Source organism: Etheostoma spectabile, chromosome 20 (assembly GCF_008692095.1).
Source record: "Etheostoma spectabile isolate EspeVRDwgs_2016 chromosome 20, UIUC_Espe_1.0, whole genome shotgun sequence".
NCBI lineage: Eukaryota > Metazoa > Chordata > Actinopteri > Perciformes > Percidae > Etheostoma > Etheostoma spectabile.
Genome location: NC_045752.1, coordinates 11,176,523 through 11,201,660, shown reverse-complemented (window position 1 = coordinate 11,201,660; position 25,138 = coordinate 11,176,523). Strand labels below are relative to the sequence as shown.

Genomic DNA, 25,138 nt, shown 5'->3' with positions numbered 1-25,138 from the left:
ATCCACGATGGATCACATCAAGAGGCGTAAACTGAAGGTTTTGCCTGGGGTGCCAAACATTGGAGCCCCACTGTATATATAATGGTGGAGAGAAATCTTGGAGAGAAATCAGGGTATTCAACATTTCCCACTCACAATAAACAGGAACAAATGACAGTGATGACAATCTTTGGGTTTGGTTTACACCATGGCCAGAAACAAATAATACTTTACCAAAGTACATCACTTGCTGCCACAGCGACGAAGGGTTGAAAACTGAGGTGACGCATGCAAGAAACTACAGTCACAGCCCTGCCAGCAAAGACATCGCATCTTGTCCCCTGGCAGAGTGAACTGGGAAAAGGAAGAAAGGTTGCTCTGTGTTTGTGACCAAAGCTCCAGGAAACCAGTGTGTTATGTATGACTGAAAGGGAGCTCTGGGAAGATGGAAATGGATATCTGGATGCCTGACGGCAGGCAAGCAGCAGGACCAGACAAGATCACATCAGCCACCTACACCATGAGACCAGCAAACACATACAATAAATCTGTGTTCTTCTGCTATTTGTTTTAGAAGCTCAGACATTCATTTTCGAGTTTGGTAACTGGTAAGAATTAGGCACCGTATGGGTTGGGGTTCCAGACCCAGTGGCCAGAAAAAAAGACTTTAAATACGTACAGGACACCAACAAAGTAGTGTCACATTACCAGACCTTTCTCCACAGGGCTGCAGGGGAGGCTCTGGTGAGTCCACACAGCATTCCGGGATGAGAGAAAAACATGCTCTGGTTTATTGGAATTTCTTTAAACCAGTCAAAATCGTCTTGAGTGGCGCTAAGCGCTGGATTGCGCAACGGCACACTCTGCAAAATAGCCTCGGGAAGGGACTTGTTTGGGTGGAACATGTGTCCGTTCAACGGTTGTTTTTGTCGTTTTTAACAGAAAACTCAGATTGGACAAAAAGTCTACCAAGCTGGATTTACCCTGCAGATATCTGAGGAGCAGTTAACCATAGTCCTCATAAATCCACCAGAGTTTCAAGTTCCAACGCAAAGTAAGCGGAATGTACCGGACATCCGGTCGTAAAGAGTGAAATCCGGCAGAATTTTTGGCGCAAGGGAGCAATCCCGGAAGTGGAATGTCATGGATATGGACTACCAACACAGCATTCTGGAAAAAATCTACCATCAATACACAACGCATCAATCAGTCATGAGTTTGTGTCATTTTCCCAGGAGTGACTGGAATGTGTGCCACATGGAAGCTTTGGGAACACGGTGCTGGAAGCTGAGTTATGTTTTGGTCCTGCTGTGACCCAGTGGACCAGGCAGGGTCAATGTACCTGAGGGTTGACAAAGCAGAAGTGGGTCAACATGAAGGGGGCAATGGGAAAAGGGGGGTACTGTGTCAAAGCAACAGCACTGTTTCTGTCTGCCCACCTTCTCATCTTCCTCTACACCCTCCTAATCCCCCTTTCAAAGTTTCTGAGTAATGAGCTGTTGAGGTAGGGTGGTGGGCACGCCCTCCTGCAGCGATGGGATCAGGGAAAGTCTGGCCTGAGTGACAGCAGGGCGCACATGCCAAGGGAAGCCCAGTGGGGGAGTTTCGGGTGTCTCAATAAAGCTTATTAGCAGGGAGGTGAGGACCTATGCAGTCAGTAACAACTTCAACATGAATCTGAGAGACAGCTCATTTCAAAACTCTGCTTGTCTTAAAATGGCTTGAGATGTGGTAAAAGTCTTGAGCAGCTTTAAGACCTAATTATGTAAGACAGGGGTCTTCAACAGGGGGTCCGCGACCCCTAGGGGGTCCGCGGAGGTACTGCATGGGGGTCGCGAAGGTTTTGGTTGATTAGACTTTTTTTATAACCCCCCCCCCTGCAATTTTTTCCACTAATTGAATGTCTTTAAATACACATTAACATGAATTCAACACACTGTAGAAACAGATAAATGGAGGCAGAAGATGTCTTTCAGTCATCAAGCACACAGGCACTATAGGACCAGTTTGATATAACACAATTGTATACAATATATATAATTAGGGGGTCCCCGCTCCATCTCGCCATCAGTTTGGGGGTCCTTGGCCTGGAAAACGTTGAAGACCCCTGATGTAAGAAGTACCACACAGACATTAAGTGGTGATGTAAAGTTGGCACGTTTCAACATATACCACATTACTATATATTTCAGTTAATGTTCGTAAAACATTATTTGCACAGGAACATCATAAAGGATGACATTTGGCTGACTGTACTTACCATTTCCTCTTTTGCTTCTTGGATCTAAAAATGGTCTGTTATCAGAGTTCAGTTCAGTAGATCTTTATTGTTCTTTTTGGACAATGTGTCTGCTGTAAGGTTTAAAAACAAGCTGCTGAAACTCTGCATACATAGGTTGACAACAGCCCTACGATGTACAGTAAGTATTGGCTGCTTTTTGTAGGATGCATTTACTTTAAGATACGAGTCTTGGCTGTTAGATTAATCAATTATTTTTGTAATGTTGAGCAAGGTTTGATAAATCACTGTAGTTGTGTCTGAATCCTGGGCGACATCAGAACCACGTCTTCTGAGCATTTACCTCAAGAAAGGATGATAAGCACCAGGACTAAAAATCAGTGACAACTTGGCCATGTCATTTTAATTATTGTTTAAAAAGAATTACGGTATTCTGAGAGGATTTAATTATGTGTCCGTTCTCATGCTTGTTTCTACAGTCATTTGTTGGAGTTACACAGGCAGTGGCTTGCAAGAGTGAGCTTAAGCTGTGCATCATTAGTGTCACCCTTGGTTACAAAGACTGTAGACCCAGACTGGTCTGTATCCACTGAGGGTACAGATAGAAGTTTCCAATTGTTGTGTATCCATGTAGCCCTTTTCAACAAAAGACTTTGTCACCCCTTACTAATATCTCCACTGAATGGTGTTGTGCATTCCACTGGCAACTGTTCAATAATATTTGCTTAAATTCCCTGACCTGAAAGTCTAATTCAAATTCCTTGGAGCTTCTTGATAGATGGTGCTCTCCTAAATTGGATCTGAATAAATCCCTCTATCAAACATGAAAGTTTACTTTGCTTTGAATGAAAGGACAGCTTATGCTAAATGACAGAAAGTAAAGAGAGGAGGCAGGAGGCTGAGAACGGAGAGAGTTTATAGTCAAATGGGTTCCTCTATTGCACAGAAATCTTTAGTTGCTAATTTGGTAAAAGCACTCTGTAGACCACCCGGGCCGGAGGGTGTTCTAAGACAATTGAGAAGTCTGATCCATCAATCACAGGGCTCAGAGCCCTACACAAGCTTCCCCAGGGACCTGCCTGCCTGGTAGGCAACCTCAATGTTGGGCTTCTCCCATTATTTGACTGGAAAACTGCGTAAGGAGACGGAGAATGGAAGAGTGATTGATACCATCCACAGGACAGGAACAGGTGACAGTCTTCCTGTCCACTCCATTGGGGGCCACTCTATAGGAAAACAACCAGCACCCGGCTAACTGAGAATTGAGTGATTCAGAGTTGTAACTATTGGTAAACAGGGACCAATCAGGGGACCGCATCACTGGAAGATGTGCATTTTCCGTACTCGCGACAATCCCAGCAGTCCCACGTGGGCAGCCACTGACCAAGCGGGAGTGAGAACGGGTCATATTAATTTCCGTGTTTCTGATATGAAGACGAGGCTTGTGTGACTTGAACATCTCACCAACTAAATGTACAGCAAAAGACGGTGCAAAACATTTCACATTCATTCACCGTACTGCCCATGTATACATTTTAACGTCAAGGTACGCTGTAACGTGAAAGTTGCTGCTGTTTCAATCCTGTCGGCTCGTTGCAGCGGGCGAGGCCGCTCCGTTTCCCCCACGACTGCCGCGCACACACATAAATGTACGTACACAACGCCCCCAACTTGAGCAATCAAAAAGTGATCTATCGTTTATGATATAACGTTGTTTGCGAATACGGACCAGTTAACGTTACTTGTCGGCCACATCGTCTCTAAACGGTCTGCTCACAGTGAAGCCCTGCACGTGTCACTAGGTTAGTCTGGCGGCTGCTTGCTCTGCCTGCATGCTACAGACACCGCTGCAACCAATTAACAAAACAAATTCTGTCATTATATATTTAATTTATAAAAGGTTTCTAGTATCAATGTATTGGCCGTGCAGTGACTGCTTGTGCTTCTCCCATGATCAAACATAGAACGTTGCCACGTCAGAGCGGCCACAGCGTCAAAAAGCTTCCCTGTACTTTTTTGACAAGCGTCGTTCAGAGAAAACTTCTTTGCAGCTCAAATCGGCGGCGGAGTGTACGTACGATAAACACACACATTCACACACGGTGGATGCAGGATAGGACAGCTACATTATTCTAGGTGCAATGATAACTTAAAGTCCAATAAGTACTTTATTCTAGGTGCAATGATAACTTAAAGTCCAATAAGTACTTTCCGTATGAATATTTGTACCAGCCCAGGAAAGGAAATTCTGCCTTCATGCTGGATAATCAAGACGGGCCCCCCCTACCACAGCATGTGATGACGGCGCAATGTCCACAAGTAGGCTACCCTGAATAGGACATAATATAGTTCTCATAGAGAAACAGCTATTCCTGTTTTTCACCTTTATGAGGCAAAAAAAATGGCTGATAAAAAGTGATATAAAAATCCACCTGCCAAAGTGGCAGGTGGTCAAAAGACTTCAGGCCCAGCCTCTGATCCAATGCTTGATTGGAGCAAGCAGCTTAAAGGGAAGTAATTTGCTTTCAAAACAGAATGTCTCCTTGGCACGCGCCACATTTGCCATTCTGGCACGGTCCATATCCCATGCCCTTTAAATAATGTGCCCCTGCCAGTAAAGCAGAGGCTAATCACTTAGGACACATGGGACCAGTATCAACATCCTCCTGCTGATACAGACATAGACACAAAACCACTGCACAAGCTACAAGATATTTGCTCAATTAATAGTCTTAGCTGTGTACCTGTAACATTTTGCTCTTACTATCTCACAGCACATGTGAAGCAACACAAATCTGTACTCAAAACATATTTTTCATTGTTCCTATTCACGAAAGTATGCATTTTAAATCTCTGTTTGTAGTTTGACAATTTTGCTTAATGCCCTTCACCAAGATTATGATGGCAATGGAACACGCATCAAAGACACATTTAAAACAGACCCACATTCCTCTATGACCTCCAAGTCACTGTGGAATATTAACCACGTAAGCTAGTTCCAAAAGAAGGCATGCCACAGTGCATTCCCAATAAAACTGTGCTTGTATCCAATTAAGAAACGCAACACAAATTTCACATACATCTGCCTCCGACTGGGAAATACGTCTTGTAGTGGTTAGGTGTGCTCCGCACTGATTAGCCACACTGCTTCCTAGCTAATAGATTCCATCATTCTAGTTGTGAAGGGATAACAATAAGTCAACATCAATGAATCAAATGCTGTCAAAGATATGTGACTATGTGTCTAGATCAAATCACCATAAGAAGCTGCTGTGGAGCTGTTCCAGCACATCTGTTCTCTCGCTGCCTATTTCTAAAGGACAAAGTCTCTGCATCTCTGGTTTTTGTTGGTCATTAACAAGTATTCATGTTTGATCAGTGTTAATAAAAAAATAATAAGCACAGGCTTTGGCCCCTCAATGGATGTCTGATTTTATGTCTGTATGATAGATGGGAGATTTGGGGGAAATTAAAATTAGTTCCTATGGGAAGATCTGTTGAGCCTTGTGGGCCCCCTCGTTCTTTGCCTCATCTGACTATTGATCTAAACCTTATGAAGAACAGTGTCCCCATTACAAAGATACACAGAGAGACACAAAAAGGGGGCGGGCGGCTCAGGCAGTGACAACATGTTGACCTTGATGACCCAGGGAGGTAGAGTTAAAAGAAACCGAGGCGCCTGTGGGTTTGTTGGTTACTTTACGCCCTGGGGACGTCTGATCTGGCTCCCTAGGAAGCCTCCCAGTCTTACAGACAGGGAGAGTCACAGAGAGGGAAGCTGCCCAGCAATGACAGATGGTAAGACAAACGGCTTGTGGAATTCCATTAGCTGTGAAACTCACAGTGAGGGAGGGGCTGCCAGCACAATTATACAGAGTCATGCAAACGCTACAGAATGGGTCAGACTTGGGGCACAGCAAATCCAAATTCAGTTGGCTTTGGGAACCTCAGATTATTTTACTGAAATTAAATATATCCTAAGAATTGCACAAACAACTCTATCCAGGCTCTTTGCTTTTCAAATATAAACTTCCTCTCAGTTTCTGTCACATGCTCTTGATGGGACCTGTGCAACCAAATTTCCATTCTCACTTGACTCACCAGTCACTGGTCAGCTCTTGTACTCGAGGACAGTTTTAACCCCCTCTAAGGGACATCAGATTCTTCATCAGAAATGACAACTCTAGATTGAATTAGTTTGAAATTTACATTTTCACGCCACCTTATCAGAAACAGAGGGATGGAGCTGACTAGAGCCTCCTCTGGTTGATCTGGATCTCATTATAACCTAGGAATACTCAGTATGTGGCTTTTAAAGGCTCTGGCTCCTGAAAGCTTCAGCTCCATAACGTCAGCCCTGCTTCACAAACACACACATCACATACCCTTATTGCCACAACAGTGACATATGGTCCCTGGTGTATAATAATAAATAACTAGAAAATTTGCAATACAGTTTTTTTTAAAGATATTTTTGGGAGCATTTTAGCATTTAATAGACAGGACAGCTGTAGACAGGAATGGGGGGAGAGAGGGGGGGAAGACACACAGCAAATGGCCGCAGGTCGGAATCAAACCCTGGGCTGCGGGCCAGATTTAGGTACATTTGCGAACGGAGCGTTATCAGCGCCATGCCCAATCCGCAGAAAGCGCACGCTGTGATACTACAGCTTAAGTCGTATTTACCAAACCTACAGTTCGTTGGGTAATCAGCGCCTTTCTCCGCCCACTATACTGTAAATTGCGCGCATTTGAAAGCGTTAAGTACTTATGCTATGATACTTCACGTTATGTGCCACTCTTTAAGTCTATGTCAGCCCTTTGAACCGAATGCATTTTTTTCTCCAAAATCTGAGGCAGCGGTCGGCTAACATTAGACCCGGCGCCAGCCAACCGGTGTTAGTTGGCTAAGGTTAGTTTGCTAATTCTGCCCTGTCACCACATCGTTCACAGAAACCGACCCCAATACAGATGTCACTCGTGGCGATAGCAATGTGCTTGGTGTGGATGAAGCATGACGTTAATGTGACTCATTTAGCGACTGGCTCTATACCTCGTAACGTTACTACTCCGCTGCTTGTTTGTCCATCAGTTAGTGTAAAACCTAAGCACTGAGATTTGCCGGATTAAATATCAGCTAATAATCTTTAGAGTAGTAGAGTAACTTTAGAGTAGCTACACTTTTTACCAAGGATCCCTTAGTAAATCAGCCTCTGTCAGGTAGAAAGTGAAATTGTAGAAAAAAAACTGTAAAAAAAACCCTGTAAAATAGACAAGTGCCTCAGAAAGTTAATGTCAAGCCCTGAGGAGCCATATGCAAGGAAACCTGCTTGCGGCTGGTTTACGCCTGCTTTCAAGAGGCGGAGAACTTTGCCCGTTAAATAGAGAAGTGCTTTCACGGGTGGTTTTTGTACATATCATGGAATACATAATAAGGCGCACTTCACGCTTCCCCTCCCATCTCTTTCTGGGAAACTCCCACTTTCCCCTTTACCCTCCCATGAATGCATATGCATGACACAGAAAAGCTCAATTTGACATTTTCAGTCCCCGCGACATGCAGTCTGCGCTTCCTCAGTGCGGCCTGTTTATACACACCTCGCAATGTTTTTACGTGCACGTTGCAAAACAAATACGCCTGAAGTAAGTGCAAAAGCGTACATCTGGCCCTGAGCCTTTGCATATGGTTGCCTGCTCTACCAAGTGAGCTACCCAAGCGCCCAAAATTCAGTAATACATTTTGACTGTGTGCCTACTACTTGGTGCACATCCAAATAACACTGGCTAACAGAAAATCTGATGTTCAACACGGCCCAAAATAAGGAGTCACCATGACAGGAGGAGTTTTTGTTTGGTTATTCAGACTTTTTTAAATGTTACACATCTTTCAATACATTCAGGGGAGTAGTAAGCTTTTGAATCACATACATACTTTTTAAAATATTCAACCTTCTTTGAGACTTTGAAATTAATAAAACCTTCTGACATTTTTACATTTTAATGACTTTTGAATAGAATGTACAGACTCAGAGTGGCATTATTTAAGGCACAGTGAGCTTCCAAGTGAAGCCATGTCCAACTGCCGCAATGCCTCCTGTATTAAATCATACAAAAAATACCAGGAGGATAACAGAAACAAGCCCTTTTTGGACAGTTACTGTCCTCACATTTCTGACACTACACACACCATTCTTGCACAGGGTGATCAGCAGGGTGTCATAGTATTAAATATTAAGCGATAAGAGATAGAGTTTTTTGAGCAAGAAGCTGGACTAGCTACGGTGTGCTAAAGTCTTGTCTCTGTGAAAACACCTGTTGGTGTTGATGCCTGAAGACAGTTTGGAGTCAGTCAGTTGTTCATTTAGTCCATCATGACATATGCTTTCCTCATCCTTTCTTGCTCTATTATTCTTGTTCTCTCCTTTTCTTCTCCTCCTTTGGCAGTATGAGTTGCTAAAGTGATTTGCACACTGAAAAAGTGGAGGGGGGAGGAGGAGACTGTATATTTGACAGGTCAAAAATGTCCATTTAATGATGATTATAACTCAGAAGTTTGTTCTTTAATTCAAAAACTTTAAATCCAAACGGTAAAATATTATCATAACCAGAGAGATAAAAGCAGGTAATAAAAAGAGAACCGTCTGCATCATTCCAGATATTTCTTTTCCTTGTTTCTATCGGTAGTTGGTATGAACAGAGCCAAAAGTTTAAGTCTGGTGGATTCCACTGTTATATGTCTGCGACTGAAGTGTGGGAGAGAGAGAAAATACAACCGCTGATCTAACCTTACTTTGCTGTTTGACATGTCTTGCAAAAAGAGAACAAAACGGCCTACAGTAAAGAGTCTCCATAATAGGAGGTGTGTGTATTAAAACTTGCTGCTATGGTGATTTCAGCAGTAAAGGAGTAGAGGAGGGAGGGGGAGACAGTATCTTTAATGGGTCAAACATGTCCGTTTAATGATAATTATACCTCTTAAGTTTGTTCTGTAATTCAAAAACGTGGTTCCAAACGGCAAAAACATTGTCATCACAAGAGAGATAAAAGTCTGGCAAACGCATTGATGTGGTTTTTACGTTTATGGTGTCAAATATATGCGACACAAAGCAGGTAACAAACAGGAAATCGTCTGTGTCCTTCCAGATATACTTTTTCATTGTCGGCAGTTGGTATTAACAGAGCCAAAGGTTTAAGTCCAGTGGATTCCATAGTTACATGTCTGCGACCAGAACAAATGTTTCTACCACCAACAACGATGTACAGTATGAAGAGTGAAAACTGTAGGGGAGAGAGATATTTGTTCGGAAAAATTTTAGAGAATCGTACTGCAGCTCCCTCCTCTGTCCTCCCCTCTGGCTCTCAACATTCCGTCCCCATACACACACATTGGAAAATCTGAAACGTCTGAAAACTGGACGATACATAAACTGTGATTTGGTAGACACCATGCTTGATATCAGAATGCCAATTCAGCCCAATAAAGGCCAAAGTCTTGTCTTTGGTTAAAACTTTTAATCATTAATCAAGTATGGTGAATCAGTATGGCCCCAAAGAGGGTTTGTTTTGGGCGATGTCAAGCGATTTCCCAAAGATTTCACATTAAAGCCTATGAGAAATTTTGTGCCATTTCTTTGCCGATATCGTGAAACACATGTGGCAGATCTCTTAGAAAAGTCACACCAGTCCCAATCATTACACACGTTTTGATGTGTTTTGTGTGCATGTGTTGGCAATGCTCCGTGACCATTAGCGGGACAAAAATGTGGTGGAAGATGAAGAATAATAATAATTATGGGGAATAATTATAGTCATATTGTCACACTGAATAACCAGCTAAACAATGTTGTCAGCTGTGTGTTGAAATGCATATACATTCACAAACTTCACAGAGAGATACAACCAGACTGCAACCACAGCAATACATCATAAGAATATATTTGTATAAAGCACTGTGCTGATTATCAGTTGATACTGATGCAAACATAGGGACACTAATGTGGAGGCAGGATGGGCCTAGAAGAGGTATATCCAGAGATATATGAAGTAAATAAAGGAGGCAAAGACTTACTAAAACCGAACTGTCACCATCATAGTGTGGTCAGGTTGACATCATATACATAAATGTAATAAAGAAAATGAAGTAGCAATGATTCCTCTCAGTCAACAGTACATTTTGTAAGCTGCTATAAACTGACCTATGGTAGCGTTACACCCTTAAATACAAACTAGGCTTTCATGAGATCATTATCACATAATTAACAACAGATACAGGAGACTCTTATAAAGCTCTATGACTTTTCCCCACACTGACCAAATTCACAGTGAAATAAAAGGTTGTTTTTCAGAGGCTGTTGTCTTCAGGTTATATATCAATCCTGTCAAACACGTAAGAAAGTATCCATCTCGGCCAGTAAGAGAGAAATTTAGCTGAAACATCTAGCCAAGTGTCTAAACTGAGAACAATAACACTTGAGAGGAATTCAAAGCATTTCTCTAATTAAAACATACTAAATGCTAAATGACTTCATTTTGACATTTTTCATCTCTTTTATTCTCTCTATTCTTCCTTCCCTGCCTGCGTGTGTCCTGGGACCCCAGGCTTACAGTATGCTCCCCCGAAAAACAAAGACAAAAATGAGCAAATGGGCTATTCACTATGTTTTACCCTCAGACTTCAAAGGAGGAAGCGGAGGAAAACATCTGGGAGCCAAAGGAGATCGTGCCAGGGACTTAGAAATCTGGCATGCCAAGGGAGATAGAGAGAGGGAGAGAAAAAAATGAATCATCATCTATGATAAATGGAGGAGACAGTGAAGGATAATGTCTGCTTCTGATTAGGGTCTGGTCAGACATTCAACAGGGTACGGAGACTTTGACAGCCAAATGACATCTGCGAACATGGCCGTAATAGGAATGTATGTATAAGTGTCGGGAAATGTCCCCATGTGCCACCAAATAAGCACGCCCTCCAAATAACACGCAGAGCTGTCACGCTGAGTCTCCATCTACAGTAAAGAGTGTCACCACCCACCCTGTCTGCCGGCGTGCAACCACCCTGCTGCTGTTTCTCGAACCTACCGCAGCTCTGGTTAGGAAGCAGTTGAACTGTGGCTGTTCATTTCCTCCCATGCCACGTTGGCTCGATCTGTCCGCAGGGTGGGTGGCACTCCTGCCAGGCTCTCATCTTCATGCTAAATAGGTTTTCATTTGCTTCCTAGTTTTGGTTTTATTGAAGCGAAAACAGCTTAATTTTTACAACTGGGTGCATGGCAATGTCACACAGCCGCCTCAGAGGAGTTTAGGAATCTAATGAAGGCTGCAATGTGCTAATCCTCATCAGTATCGTTGAGGCCTGTGATAAATGCTGTAAAAGTCAACCAAGCAAAAACAATTGCTGCTGCATCACTGACTTAACGCCTAAATATACAGCACTACGAAAGTAGAGCCCAGCTGTGTCTTGTTGTTTCGAACCAATGTGAATAATAGCACAAGAATACCAAGAGATCAACATACCAACGGCACAACAAAAAAATATAGTAACAGAATTACCAACTAGATTAGAAATAGATGAATTTAACTGTGTCATGAAACAGAGCAGAACAGAAACTGCTCAGATCTAATGGATTTAGTCAGGAGGGCTTACCTGGTTTGGTTGGACACTTCTGGCACTTGTTTAGACCCCAGGAGGTGCCCACGCTTCCACAGCAATCATCTTGTTTGGTTAGGCCTGGCAGAGGCTTGCCACACTACAACAACACACATCTGCATTAAATCTCAGAAACGAGTTCTGAGAATGAGTGTTACATGTTTGTGCATGCATGCTTGTTTGTGTTCAAATGTGTGTGTGTGTGTGTGTTGGCAAGGGCAGAATATGTAAGTGTGTTCGTGTCAGAGTGTGCTTGTACACCTATCTGCAAGGACAGAGTGAACCAGACACATCTGAAACTAGTTAGTTGGAGGAGGACATAAGCGCTGAGTCTCAAGAACAACTATGCACCTCCTGGCATGCCTTATTATGGCACTTGGCTAATTGTGAAGAGAGATTCCTATCAGACCTTATTGGATTTTTGGCCAATAAAGATTGAGGCAACAGAGAGGACATTCTTCTGGAGAACACCAAACTGGCATACTGGCGTTAGAAGAGGGAAAACTACCGCCTAAAGCTTTTGTCTCTGGGGAAGTTCATTGGGGTTTTGAAAAGGCATTGTGACTGGAGGGTTTAATTTTAAGCTCTCTATGAAACCAGAGTTGAGAAAATATGAGCTGCAAATCAGCACAAACAAACTTGTTCAAGGAATAATGCTGGCAAAAACACCTCTACTGCAGATTGTGTAGTTGTGAGAGTCATCCATAATGGCTTATCACAGCCAAGAAAACATATGCTGTGTTAAGCCTCAGATAAGCCAAACTCACGCACTGCCACTTAAGCATTTCCCTTTCCTAACATCTTTTTTCCCTCTTTGATGCATGTCTGTTGTGACATACGTACATTATCCTGACCATGCAAAGTACAGAAAATCTGTGGTGCATGTCATACTTTTTGCACGGTACCATACACAGCATGAATGTCATTTGAGTTACAAAGAGAACCACATGGGCTGATTTGTAAGCTTAACTTTTCTCCTCTGAATGCATCTTAACTCATAGAATGCCGACGGGGAACTGGTGGAACAGGACATGACCAGTGTGGTCAGATCTCATAAATTCTGGACATGCATAAATCCTAGCAACAGGCCCACTTCCTGTTTGAGACAGCAGCAATCAGAATAGGTGATGGAATGAGAACGGAATGGCACCTGTGGTAAAACAACACTTTCAGTCACTGGTGACTCACATCAGCTCAGGATGACAGGGTACATAGTGTGGTTTAATGACTTAACACAATACCTTTCCATCGACTGTTTCCTGGAAGCATCTTCCAACGTGTCCGTTCTGACGGTTGTGTGGTTGGCCGTGTCCATTCCCATTCCCATTGGTGTGGGGATGCCTGCTGCTATGCTCATTGGTGGGTTCATGTCCATTGCCAGGCTGGGAGCGCTGCTGGACAGAGTGAGCCCCATCTGTGGTGGCCGGTCTCTGCCCAGGCTGAACCCGAGCTACTTGGTGGATATGGACATCGGCATCTGGAGGGTGCTGAATGTGTACGTTCACCAAGGATGGGTGGAGAGACACTAGAGAAGGAGAGACCCACAGTTTACACATTATAGTGGATAGTTTATAGTTTCAAATTTTGGAAAGGGTAAGTGGAAGCATCCTCAGCCAAGGGATAAAAGCTGTATATACATACTGCAGTTTGCAAGCTATCAGCTAACATCCTGCACAAACTTGTTCAACACACACTTAGCTTGCTTCATCACCAAGTTATGAGATCTATGTGGGGAATTCCTGGCAATGAAGACACTATTAAGACAATACAAAACAACAACAACACGAAGAGTTTTGAATTCTCTGGTTTCAATCAAATCATCTTATAGACCAAGAACAGATTTTTTGGGGGGAGCTGAGGAGATGTTGCAATGTGGAGAATGAGCTCTTTTGTCTTTCTGACGAAGGGGAAGTATCTATCTTCATGGAGTGCCAGGGTTTTTTCCCAGAATCCTGATCTATTCTCATAAATCATAGTCGCACAGACAGATGCAGGGAGAGTCCAAGGAGATGAAGTAGACCTTAAAAAGAATCCTGGACATGAAACTGAGTGTATATATAAAACATACTAACAGGAAGGATCATTTTTTTGTTGTGACATGACAATACATTGGACTCATGTCATTTAATTATGTATTTCAAAATGGTTGATGGAAGATTTCTGAGTGGAATTTAAATTATTGAAGGCAACAATTCTGCTTCTAGTTACAGTAACATAGAGCGAGATGCTGAGCAAGACACAAGTAGGAAATAAAACAAGGATATCTGGAGAAACAGAAAGTAAGAGTAAATCTTTTACAATCATTCTTATAACTTCATGATGTGGCCTTGCTCTGTTTCTAATAACCACTTCTGTTTGATAAAAGCAGCATTGTGCAAACAATATGAGGACTTCCATTTACTTATCCATTATTCATTCTGCTCAAAATAGAGTCTGACCTCCACTGCTGGCCAGCAAAGGCAGCAGAGCACTACAGGGTAAGTAGTGTTGAAAAACAAGGAGTCGACTTGTGCGCATTTCAAAAAGATATACTGCGACAACAAGGAGAAGTGGAGCAATTGGCAAAGTATAAAGACCCCCATCACACCAGCATTTCAAGAAAGTGACATTTTGCTAAATTCATTTAACTGGAATTGCTGCAATCAGTGGAGTAAATCTTTTGTGATGAGTGCAACCGACCAATAGCAATCCATCTTTACTGTGAAGAGCCATTGAATACACAATGGATCAAATAAGTTGTGTTGCACCTTTTCCCTCCTCTGTTAGAGTATAAACTTTACATTTGAAACAGGAGTTGAGCTGGAGTCCACATGAAACAAGCTTGTTAGCTAACTGACAGTCTCTCTGAACTTGTTTTTGCCTTTTCAATATGTATAATCAAGAACAAAATGCCAGGGGTGTGTACCACAGAACATAGGAAAAAGATACTGAAACTGACTCGCTTACATTAATGGCTGGCTCACTAGCTCCAGTAGTTTGCAAACTATCCCTACAAGTAGTCACTACGAATTCTGCTGTTCCACTTTCTAGTATGACCAGACCTCAAAAAAAGTCGGGCCACAGTGTGCAGCGCACAGTTACCTTGCTGATTGGATAGTGGTAGAGTGTACATGGATTGTGAGGGAGATTTTGGTCCTTGGTGGCTGGCATCCTTGTGGCTGTGAGGGGTGGGTCTGGCAGGAGGTGGGGCTGGCAGGTGGCAAAACTTCCCTGTTGAGTTTGATGGACACCAGCACAGGTCCCTGCCGATGCATCGGCCTCCATTGAGACAGGGTATCTGACAGAAGACTGCAGAGAGGAGGAAGAGAGAAACACAGGGGTGAGTGCGTCAGAGGTAAAGAGAAAAAGATGAAGGGGTTATTAGACATGAATGATTTGTTAGGGTATACAACACACCACATTTAATTGCACAGATTTATGCATCCTCATGCACAAGGATCCAGGAATAAGAAACAGAAGGGAAGGCCCTAATAAGAACGGCATGTGCTGAGGCTTCATGTGGACAGGCTTTGTTTGGAAACAGTTAGCAATGGTCATACTGTTCTGTTCTTTGGCCATACCAGACATCAGTTGCAACTTTGTCCTGAGGGACTCATGCTGCACTTCCTTCATTGGCATGTTTTGTCTCGTATCAGTAATTACATACTCCTGTGTGTGGTGATGATGAGTGATGATTCATCTTGCAATAATTCTGAGAAAATAACAAGTGCATGGATATTTGTATAGTCAATTGGTTGGCTGACAAGGGGGAAATAATGTGAATTGCCCAAACTATGAAATTGTGGACAAAATTTCAAAAGGAGAGCAACTGGCTTTTCATCATATAAGTAAATTGAATCCCAAAACATGCTCAGTCTACAGTTTGATTTAGAGTTTTCAATTTACCGTGGGCAGAGATAGAGAAAAAGGCCAGCACTGGCCAGATGGTGTTTGACAGTACTGCTTTCACAGCTCTTTCACTGGCCTTATCTTTTGGCATACAGGATGGGTGCCAGCCCTGCACCCTACATACCTGGGCCTGTTCTCATTTACAGATTCCCTCTAACTTGACCTCACCTAACGCAAAACATCAAAGACCATCAAATGGAGAAAAAAAATCTATTCAACCGTGAAGAATGTGAAAAGCACCATTCCGGGTGCACAACGGATGAAAAAGTGAAGCACTGCACCTTTCCAGCTGAGGAGGCACCATTCACCACAAATATGAGGACTGCTTTACAAGACAGCTGGAGAAGCAGATGGTCCACAAAGTATGAGAAAAAAGAGGATGCTAGCAATGAAAAAATGCTGTGAGCTAAGTCCTTTCTGACAGAGACAGACAGTTACACGCTAACAGGGTGCAAACAGGGAACAAGGAGACGCTGGACAGTCTCTATGGCATGTAGGGAATGAGCTCCCTGTCGCATGGCATTAACAACAGTGAGACTGAAGGAAGAAGAGAGGGAGGCATGGAATAAGAGTAGAATAGTAACAGATGGAATGAAAGGGATTAGGAGAGGAGAAAGGGAATCGAATAGATTGAAAATAGAAAAGAGACAGCAATGGAGAGAGAGAGAGAGGGAGAGGCAATGTGAGAAAAAAGATGTAGAAAGACAGACAGAGAGAGGTCCAGCTAGGTGTCCACACACAGGAAGGCCTCCTGTGATTTGACGTGATGGCTAAATTATCAACTCAAGGAGACTATTAAATCCTTTCAATGTGGGATGCAGGTCTGCACTGGTCTGTGTCAGGTCAGTCCCACCCCAGCATGGGGCAGGAACTATTCTTAGACAACAACCTTCTGTCGACTCTGCGCACCACACTCCCTGTCTGCCTATGTGTCTGTCCATTTAACAACCTCTAACAGGCAAACAGACACACACACGCACACACTTCTCACTCAATAAACAGACTTCTACTGAATCTAATATCAGGCTTTAAGGTATATGTTGTACATAAGATGCGTATCAGGGGAGCCTGTTATAATTATCCAGCCAGATTTTACTGCACCGTGTAGGGAACATAACAACAGCATGAGATAACTGTTTGCTGTCCACTGACATTCCTCGACGAACACGCACACCCAAGCAATAACAGGATGCAAGCCTAAATGGAAAGCAATCTCTTTTTAACACACTCTTTAACACATGCTTTTGCATAATGAAGGATTTCTCAAGAATGAAAATGGGACACAAAAACAAACCCGATGCTCAGGAAGACGTGGAGGTGCCAGGAATGTAAAGGCCTTTGCCAGGACGCTGAAGTGTTTGGAATATCTTTGCCATGTTCCAAAACCCCATTAATGGGCACATAAATCTGCAACATCAACCTATTTATATATTCATTGGTCAGCTAGGTCCTCGCCAAAGAGCCTTGTGCATTTGAATAAGGGTTGGTTGCATGTTTATGTGCCTGTTTGAGTTTGTATGTATGTAAGTTGTATCTTTAGAGAAATTGTATGTGTGTGTGGTATGTGCAGCCTCTAATCCAAAAGTAGTAATTAGTGTGAGCTTTAGCCGGACCCTTAAAACTGATGAGAAAACTAAGAAACATGCCGGGGTACAACCCCAACCTTGGCATTGACCGCCCCTTTCCTTCCCATGGACACTCCTGTGTGAATTTGGAGCAAAGCCCCCCGGATAAATGGAAGGTTTATTGTAATCCCTATAAAATCCTGTTCATGCTGCTACTCTTTCTCTCTTTTTGCTTCTCCCTCTCCTCTTTCAGTCGTTCCTGCTCTCCCAGGGAGCACGTAAAATGGTTAACGGTGGGGCCAACCGCGAGGTGTAAACCGCAAAGAGATGGGGCTAAGTGTTGGGAGCGTGGGACTACCAGCTTCGTGTGTGTGTGTGTGTGTGTGTGTGTGTGTGTGTGTGTGTGTGTGTGTGTGTGTGTGTGTGTGTGTGCGGTGGGGAGATTAGCCCCCTATTACAGCCATCTTTTAATCTGGTCTACCCCCATCTCTATTGCTTTCCCTGTCTCTCTTTCTATTTGACAGTGAGAGTTGTTAGCGTAGCTCTCAGCTTTAATCTCCGACACTCTGCCTCCTCTTTGAGGTTGATATTGTGAACAGACAGCATGCCACTGGGAACCCATTTTGTCAAGCTCACCCCATAAAAAAAGAAATGAGAAAGTAGGAGAAGCAGTGACAGAGAGGAGAAGAGAAGATGACGGATGGCAAGCAGACAAGTAGGATAAGGGTTAATGATAATCGGAGGCCCCAGAGTTGACACTCACAGAGTCGGAAGCCGTGGTTCTTTGGCTGCTGCTGCTGCTGCAGCTGGTGCGAGGTCTCGCTGTAGACCGTAGTGATGTCTCCCTTCTCACAGCTGTTGTAGCAGCGCCCGCCACTGCACACCCTGCGGCACAACATGGGTGTGAAGATGATCTTAATGCGGTCCAAGTTGGAGGTGAGATTGGCCCCTGGAAAACACACACACACCTGGGTGAGAAGTAGCAGCAGCAGAGACAGGCTGGAGACGAGCTGCATCCTTCCTCCTTCAGCCTCACTGTGACACAATCCCCATCTGGGCAAAGGGAGGTTTATAAGTGTGCGAGGGTGTGTGCTGACGCCTGGGCAGCGGCACGCTGCAGCGGAATGAACATGTGCCACAGGCCAGCAAATGAGGGAAAGAATACTATTAGGTATCAGGCTAGCCTCCAAGCCCTTTATCATTGGGAGAAGGTGTTTTGGATGTGCGTATGTGTAAAGGAGACAGAGAGAGCTTCAGTGCAAGTTAACATTGTGTAATGGTGGGAAGCTGTTCAACAGCCGTTGCTGTGGTACAGGGCTAAAAAACAAGAGAAGCAGCTGTGTATGCTGGATGGTGGATCAGAGGAAGATGAAGTAGTGAAGGGAGAATTAAAAATAAGGAAAGACCAGATCACATTTCTTTTTGTTGTGGGTATAGGCGCTAGGGTTCAGTGCCTGTCATGTCAGAGAAGTGACAGGGCAGGTTTCCAAAAACATCAAAGCGTCAATACACAAGAACACACACACACGCACACACGCACACACATGCACACACACACGCTCACTCTCCTCTCGAGCAGAGCACCCACACATGCTCACACACTGTATGCAGCTTTTATATCAAACGTCTGTCCTTCTGGTGTGATGCAGACCATAAAAGGGGATGGGTGGACAGAGGGAGAAGTCAAGTGCCGCTTGGCCATTTATTTTTCTTGTGACTAATGTTCCATTCGATGGTGACACCACACATGTGTACAAATGTATCGTATTCTGGGTAAAAAGTGTTTGTTTTGACGTGGCTAAGGAGAGTGGAAATGTTAAGTATGCATGTAAAGTGAGAACAGATCTCAGTTTTATGATATACATTTCACAGGGTGTAATAGATCTGTTTTTTGTTCTTACCTCCTGGTAATAATGCATTGTTGAACTGTCCGTGCAACTGGCTGTTGCTAGTAGGCCTGTGAGTGTTAAAGGAGTGCCCATTGCTATGCCCATTTTTGTGTCCATGCCAGTTCCTCTGCTCAGTGCTGTGGCCGTTAGCGTAGCCATTGCTGCTGGGTAGAGAGTTGGAGGTAATGGGCCCAGAGGATGATGGATAACGTTTCACAGTGCGGGAGGTCCCAGTCTGCTGAGGGAAGGAGTCTGAGGGTCCCCTTCTTACTTGGGTCCTGCCATTCACATCATCACAAGACCACAAACATATGACCTCAGACAAATGTCAATGTCCAATACATATATACACTCAAAAAGATACACCCATCAGCAATGTATGCACATCACCGTGAAATCCATTTAAATATGGTCAGTGTGCAACAGAAAATAATATTCCTGCGAGACAAACATGCTGTCTTAGGTCATAGTTTTGCTTAATTGATTTTATAGACGAGACAAAATGATTTGGAAATAATTTTGCTTTAATCAAATTAATAATACCATATCATTCTTTTAGCACATAGGGTTTCTCAACTAACATGTGCTGTAAGTCACAGAGCCGTGACCCTTACTTATTAATAAAAAGATTCTGTTTGACATTAAAGACATTTCGCAAGAGACGATTTTTCATCACTGATCACTGGCAACCAAAGGGAACGAGACTCACAGGTTTGAGTTTGTGTGTGTTACTGTATGCGGGTGGTCTGAGAAAAGTGTGTGATTGAAGACATTAGATTTTTCTATCAAGACTACAAAATCCTTCCATCTCCCATTGTGTCTGCTTGACTAGATTATGAACTCCATGTTCTGTCTGACTGTAGCCAACCTGGGAGCTACATCCTGAGTTTTGCACCGGGCTGAAGGAAGTATTAAAACTAGGGTCGAAGAACTAAGCTCGTCCAGGGCTGCAAGGGGCACGTTTTTTACCAGTGAGCATTTGATTTGGGTCAATTACTGAGCCTGTGTTGCACGACCTGGAAGCTGAGCTCATGTGAGCGACTTGGGGGAGGCGCGTGCCTCTCAGAGAGAAAGACAGGCAGACAGGCCTACCTCTAGGGTTATAAGAAAGCTTGGGGAGTGCTGGAAATCAGCCATGCAGAAAAGCATCTGGATCCCACTGATCTGCCCAGACAGTAGAGCAAGACAGCAAGATGAACCATGTCGGGTAGATCAGAGGAAAAGTTCTATAAAACACACCTGTGGCCCTGTAAGGTAATTGAGGCTGTAATCAAACCACAAATGAAGATATAAACCATGCATTAACATTTACATTAATTACATGTGGTTGTTCGCCACACACCACGTATTTACACACTGAATCAGCTCTGTAGCTCCCGCAGATCGGACAAATAAACAGATGTGTGCACGATGCACAAAATGTATACGCGTACACTCAACACACACACACACACACACACACACACACACACACACACCCTGTCCCAGCTGTGCTAGGTGTAGCACAGGCCTACGCATGTCTCTTTATTCACAAAACACATTCCGGCTGCCAAGGAAACAGGACACTAAATGAAAAGGGTAAAAATAAACATTTGATAATGGTCTCTCACGTCATCTTTTTGTAAGACAACAGGCAGCAAACCTACAGTAAAGCTGACAGCTGCTGGCCCGGATCCTAAATCTCCAGGGCGGCTCCCGGGAATAAGATGTGAAGCATGAGGTGCTAGTGTCAAGGTAGTAAGGACTTACAGGAGGTGGCTAACCCTGCAACACCGTCCAATCCAAATTATGATTGGGTTTTTCCATTGCTAACAGTGACACCTGGCCTGCAAGCATCCTGCCTCACTTCCTAGGCTTGGCCAGATGTTACTCTTTCTGTCTCTCTCCCTTTTAAATGGCAAAGTGACTTCCTCCCATCATGAGCTCACCGCTGCCCTCTATGCCTGCAGATCAGGGGAGCGGTGAGGGCAAGCACGACTCACTCTGCACGTTTGATGTCATCATTAGGAACTTCAAGGCCTCAGGAGGAACCATTCCCCCGCTTTGTTCTGGGTGACTTGAAAGCAATTTTGAAGACCACTGCCAAGATTATATGGAACAGGGTCTGAACAGACAGATGGGATTCAATGTCTTGGATATCAAATGATGGCCATACAGTTTTAATTAAATCACTAATAGCTCTGATAAGAGAGCTGATGAATTAGCATGTGGTACAAAGAGAGAATTGAGGCAAATAAAAAGTCATTGGTAAAATATATTGAATTTATTAAATGTGTTTTTCATTCTAACTTCAGATCTAACTCTCGGAAAGCCAATAAGTGTATTTCTAAAAACAAATTCCTTTAGCAATGGCCAGAAAAAAACATCGTTGAAATCATGAGGCCAAATAATTTAGACACTTTGATTACATTGGGAGAGTCACTTGCATACAGTGTATGCAAGCATCTGGGTCTAGTACATTAAATGTATTATATCATGTTCAGAACATGTGCTCAAAAATTACATTCAAAGAGAAACTACACTGATAAGTCTCAGTCCAAACACTTGATCAAAGCCTCAGTTTACATCCGATATCAACAGAGGCCTTAAACTAAGATATAAAAGTATTGGCGCTGTCCACTCATCATCGCTTATTTCACATGTACGGAAAGCAATTAGAGCCAAACCTCATCACATTTGAGGAAATTACAAATCACAGTGATGGCCAAGAGTCTACAATGTGCACAAAAGACCTGTACAGCTTCCAATGCGTTGCAAAAGTTTTATTTGGCACATTTGCATATCTTTGAACTAGGTATTACAACATGTGAATATTAGCTCTCATGAAGGCATGACAGGCAGCACGGATAGCAGTTCCAGTCACGCTTCTTGACCCAGATGAGTTGGCAAGGAGGCAGTTTTGAAGCACAAACAGCTCACAGTCAAACCAGGACCAAGAACTGGAGAACAGTCAAAAATCCTGTCTGATCTTCGAACTTCTGCTGATGCCGCACATAAAACATGATAAATTACACTGCCATGCCAAATACTAGGTGTACTTTGAAGTTTTGATGAGAGTGTGTTGGGTGGGAGAGGTTTATGTGGAGAAATTCAGTTAGGTGGCTTTGTTCAAGTGCCAAGAAAGCCCTGTAGTAGGGGCTTGGAAAACACCACTTCCCATAATCCCAATAGTGATTGTGTTGTTTCTGTGAGTTGTCCACAGGGAAACGGGAGCCTCTCCGGAAATTTTGGATTCATCTAACTCTCTCACACACACACACACACACACACACACACACACAAAGTGACCAAGATCCTCTGGAATCGTTTACATCTTAAACCATCTTTGTAGCCCACTCTGTGACGAGGCCAGAACAGTGTTTATGTAAAGCAATGCACAGTAACCCATGGGCCACAGCTGATTCATTTACTAACAGTTCAGTTTTTGAGTTGCTTTCATTATCTTCTCTCTCTATATATCTCCATGACATAAAGCATATTTGTCAGTTGCAACTAATGTATTTCAGACAGAGAGCCTAGTTGTTCTGGGCTTAGGATGCCAAGTAGGTTGGAAAGGATTGTGATATTAAATGGTTTTTCACCAGCCCTCACAACACAAGCTCAGCACAAGTCTACCTTGGCAAAGCTCATTTTTCATTTTGATTTGTTTGAGAATACCAAAAGCAGAACCCACACCTAATGGCTCGGATTGTTGGCTTATGGCACCTAATGCAGAAAAAGAACTGATATGAAGAGCTTGTCTGGTTGTTGGACGGAGCCATATGGCGTTGAAAAGACTGTATAAACAACACAGTCTGACAGCAGGCAGAGGTGTCTGGCATGAGCCTTGGTCACAATGCACAACCCGATAGCTCCAAGCTCCCAGCCTTGTCACTTTGCCCCGTCTCAGTTCTCTTTGTGTTGGACTGGACATGACCTTCAAAATGACGAACCTCTGAAACCATCGGTAGGATTACAACCATCAAGAGTTTTTTTTAAACAAAATGTTTAATGGTTCCATTTACCTCTTTCCCAAGTGGAACGTCAGCCAAAATCCCATTACAGAAAATACACACAATTTGGGCAATTTGAAGGCTACTTGGTAAATAAGAAAGTAAATGACGGTCGTCAAAGACCAAGTGTAAATCATAGTTTTCACACATTGATCTCATTCAGAGAAAGCATTAAAGGCCATTGTTCATTTCAAAGCTTGCGCTCGGACATACAGATCATCCGTCTAACTGGAGGGAACAGCACAAATTAAAAATATTGTGCAAACAGCAGCTAAAACAATGAAAACGTTGTACTGCTAAACCACTGCAAGCATTGTTGGCAAATAAGGAAGAGGAGATTTATGAGTGTTTCGGTAATATGCACTTTTGCAATCAAAGATAGAGTCTATACTGTACAGAGCACTGTGTGAGGGATACAAACCGTTTTTGGATGCAACAAAGCATATTGGCCCTATTCCAAAGCTTTTGAGTGCTCCCTACCAAGTGGAACAGCAACAGTTAAGCGATTCGGAATAAACTGTGCAGCCCAAAGAAGAAAAACACACCTTGTTATGGACAGAAATAATGTCTCGTTCTGCTCTAGATTTTACATTTGAGACTATCAAGAGAAAGAGATGTTTTTCGGCAAATAGCTGAACAGATGGTGCTCCACATTTAACAGACTAAGCTTGCAGACAAGGAAGGAGAGTGCAGACTGTTACAAACTAGTCCCAGGAGGTGTTGGTCAAGAGCATTAGCAAAGACATACACACTTGACTCTTGTTCATGTTTTGCTATTCAAAGCCCAATAGTGTTATGAATCTCTGTGACGTTAACTCACAGACATTAACTATGATCCCAGATTAGAAACAGCAAGATAATATTACTGGGATTCCTCCTCCAAGTATGATTTGTTTGCATCAGAATTTGATTTTGCACTTAGTCATCTTTTATATTTGATATATGACAAGAAATGAATTGGATATTTTAAGTCTATATTGTTCTTGCTTTGGCAGGGCAGGGTTGTTCTCCCACGTTTTATCTAGCTCTCATGGCCCACAGGCAAAGAGGGGGAAGTTTAATTCAGAATTTGGTCTCTGTCTTAACAACCTTGGTGTATTTTAGGAGGTGAAAAAAGTCTCTGCAGGCTGAGAAAGAATTAATCTGACCCACCCAGTCAGCGCACCAAACCACCAGTGGTCAAACCCCACTGTGGCCACACATCTCATTCCACAGGCTTTATGCAGAACGGCCTCCTCCATTCATCATTCGCCACTGAGGTCCCTGTGTGTTCTTTCAATAAAATCCTGAGGTTTTGAAACTTAGCATGCACCAATGAATAAAATATCCAACCCCAAGTGCATTTCATTATGCTGTTGTTGTGTGTTCCTCATAGCAACAAGGTCATGCAATGGCATGGTGGTGAAGTTTGTGTTGGTTAGAAATTCAAAAATAACTCAACACCAGCCTCTGTCATAATAAAGTCCCCCCTAAATTACATCTTTTAGTGGATGTTTAATCTCTGGTAGTAAATGTTTTAAAACTACTGGCTACTCTTGTTTTGCAAGATTATTGTGAAGCTTGCACGTCAGCTTCTTGATGTTGATGTTGTTTTAAAGGAATAGTTTGACATTTTGGGAAATACTCTTATTCTCTTTCTTGCAGAGAGTTAGATGAGAAGACTGATACCAAGCTAACATGTGTATTCCCCAAAATAATTTTTAACTATTTCTTTAAAAAGCTAGCATTATATATATACAATGCTAGCTTTTTAAATTAAATTTAAATAAATAAATATAAATATATGCTGTAAATAAATAATAAATATACAGTATATACTGTATATATTAGGGCTATAACGATACACCAAACTCAGGGTTCGGTTCGTATCACAATTTTGACCCACGGTTCGATACAAACCTTGATTCTCTTTTTCTTTGCTTTTTTTTGGGGGGGAGGGG

General features: G+C 42.9%; 1 protein-coding gene across 3 annotated transcripts in view; it reads right to left on the bottom strand.

Annotated features, from left to right (window-relative positions):
• LOC116669592 (latent-transforming growth factor beta-binding protein 2) overlaps positions 1–25,138 on the bottom strand; it is an 86,212-nt gene that overhangs the window by 36,744 nt on the left and 24,330 nt on the right. For all 3 annotated transcript variants that reach the window (XM_032499488.1, XM_032499491.1, XM_032499489.1), the window contains exons 4-8: positions 19,219–19,484; positions 18,081–18,266; positions 14,946–15,152; positions 13,106–13,389; positions 11,862–11,964 (exon numbers count right to left, since the gene is read on the bottom strand). In XM_032499488.1, coding sequence (XP_032355379.1) covers positions 11,862–11,964; positions 13,106–13,389; positions 14,946–15,152; positions 18,081–18,266; positions 19,219–19,484 — 1,046 coding nt within the window. The remainder of the gene's footprint in view (positions 1–11,861; positions 11,965–13,105; positions 13,390–14,945; positions 15,153–18,080; positions 18,267–19,218; positions 19,485–25,138) is intronic.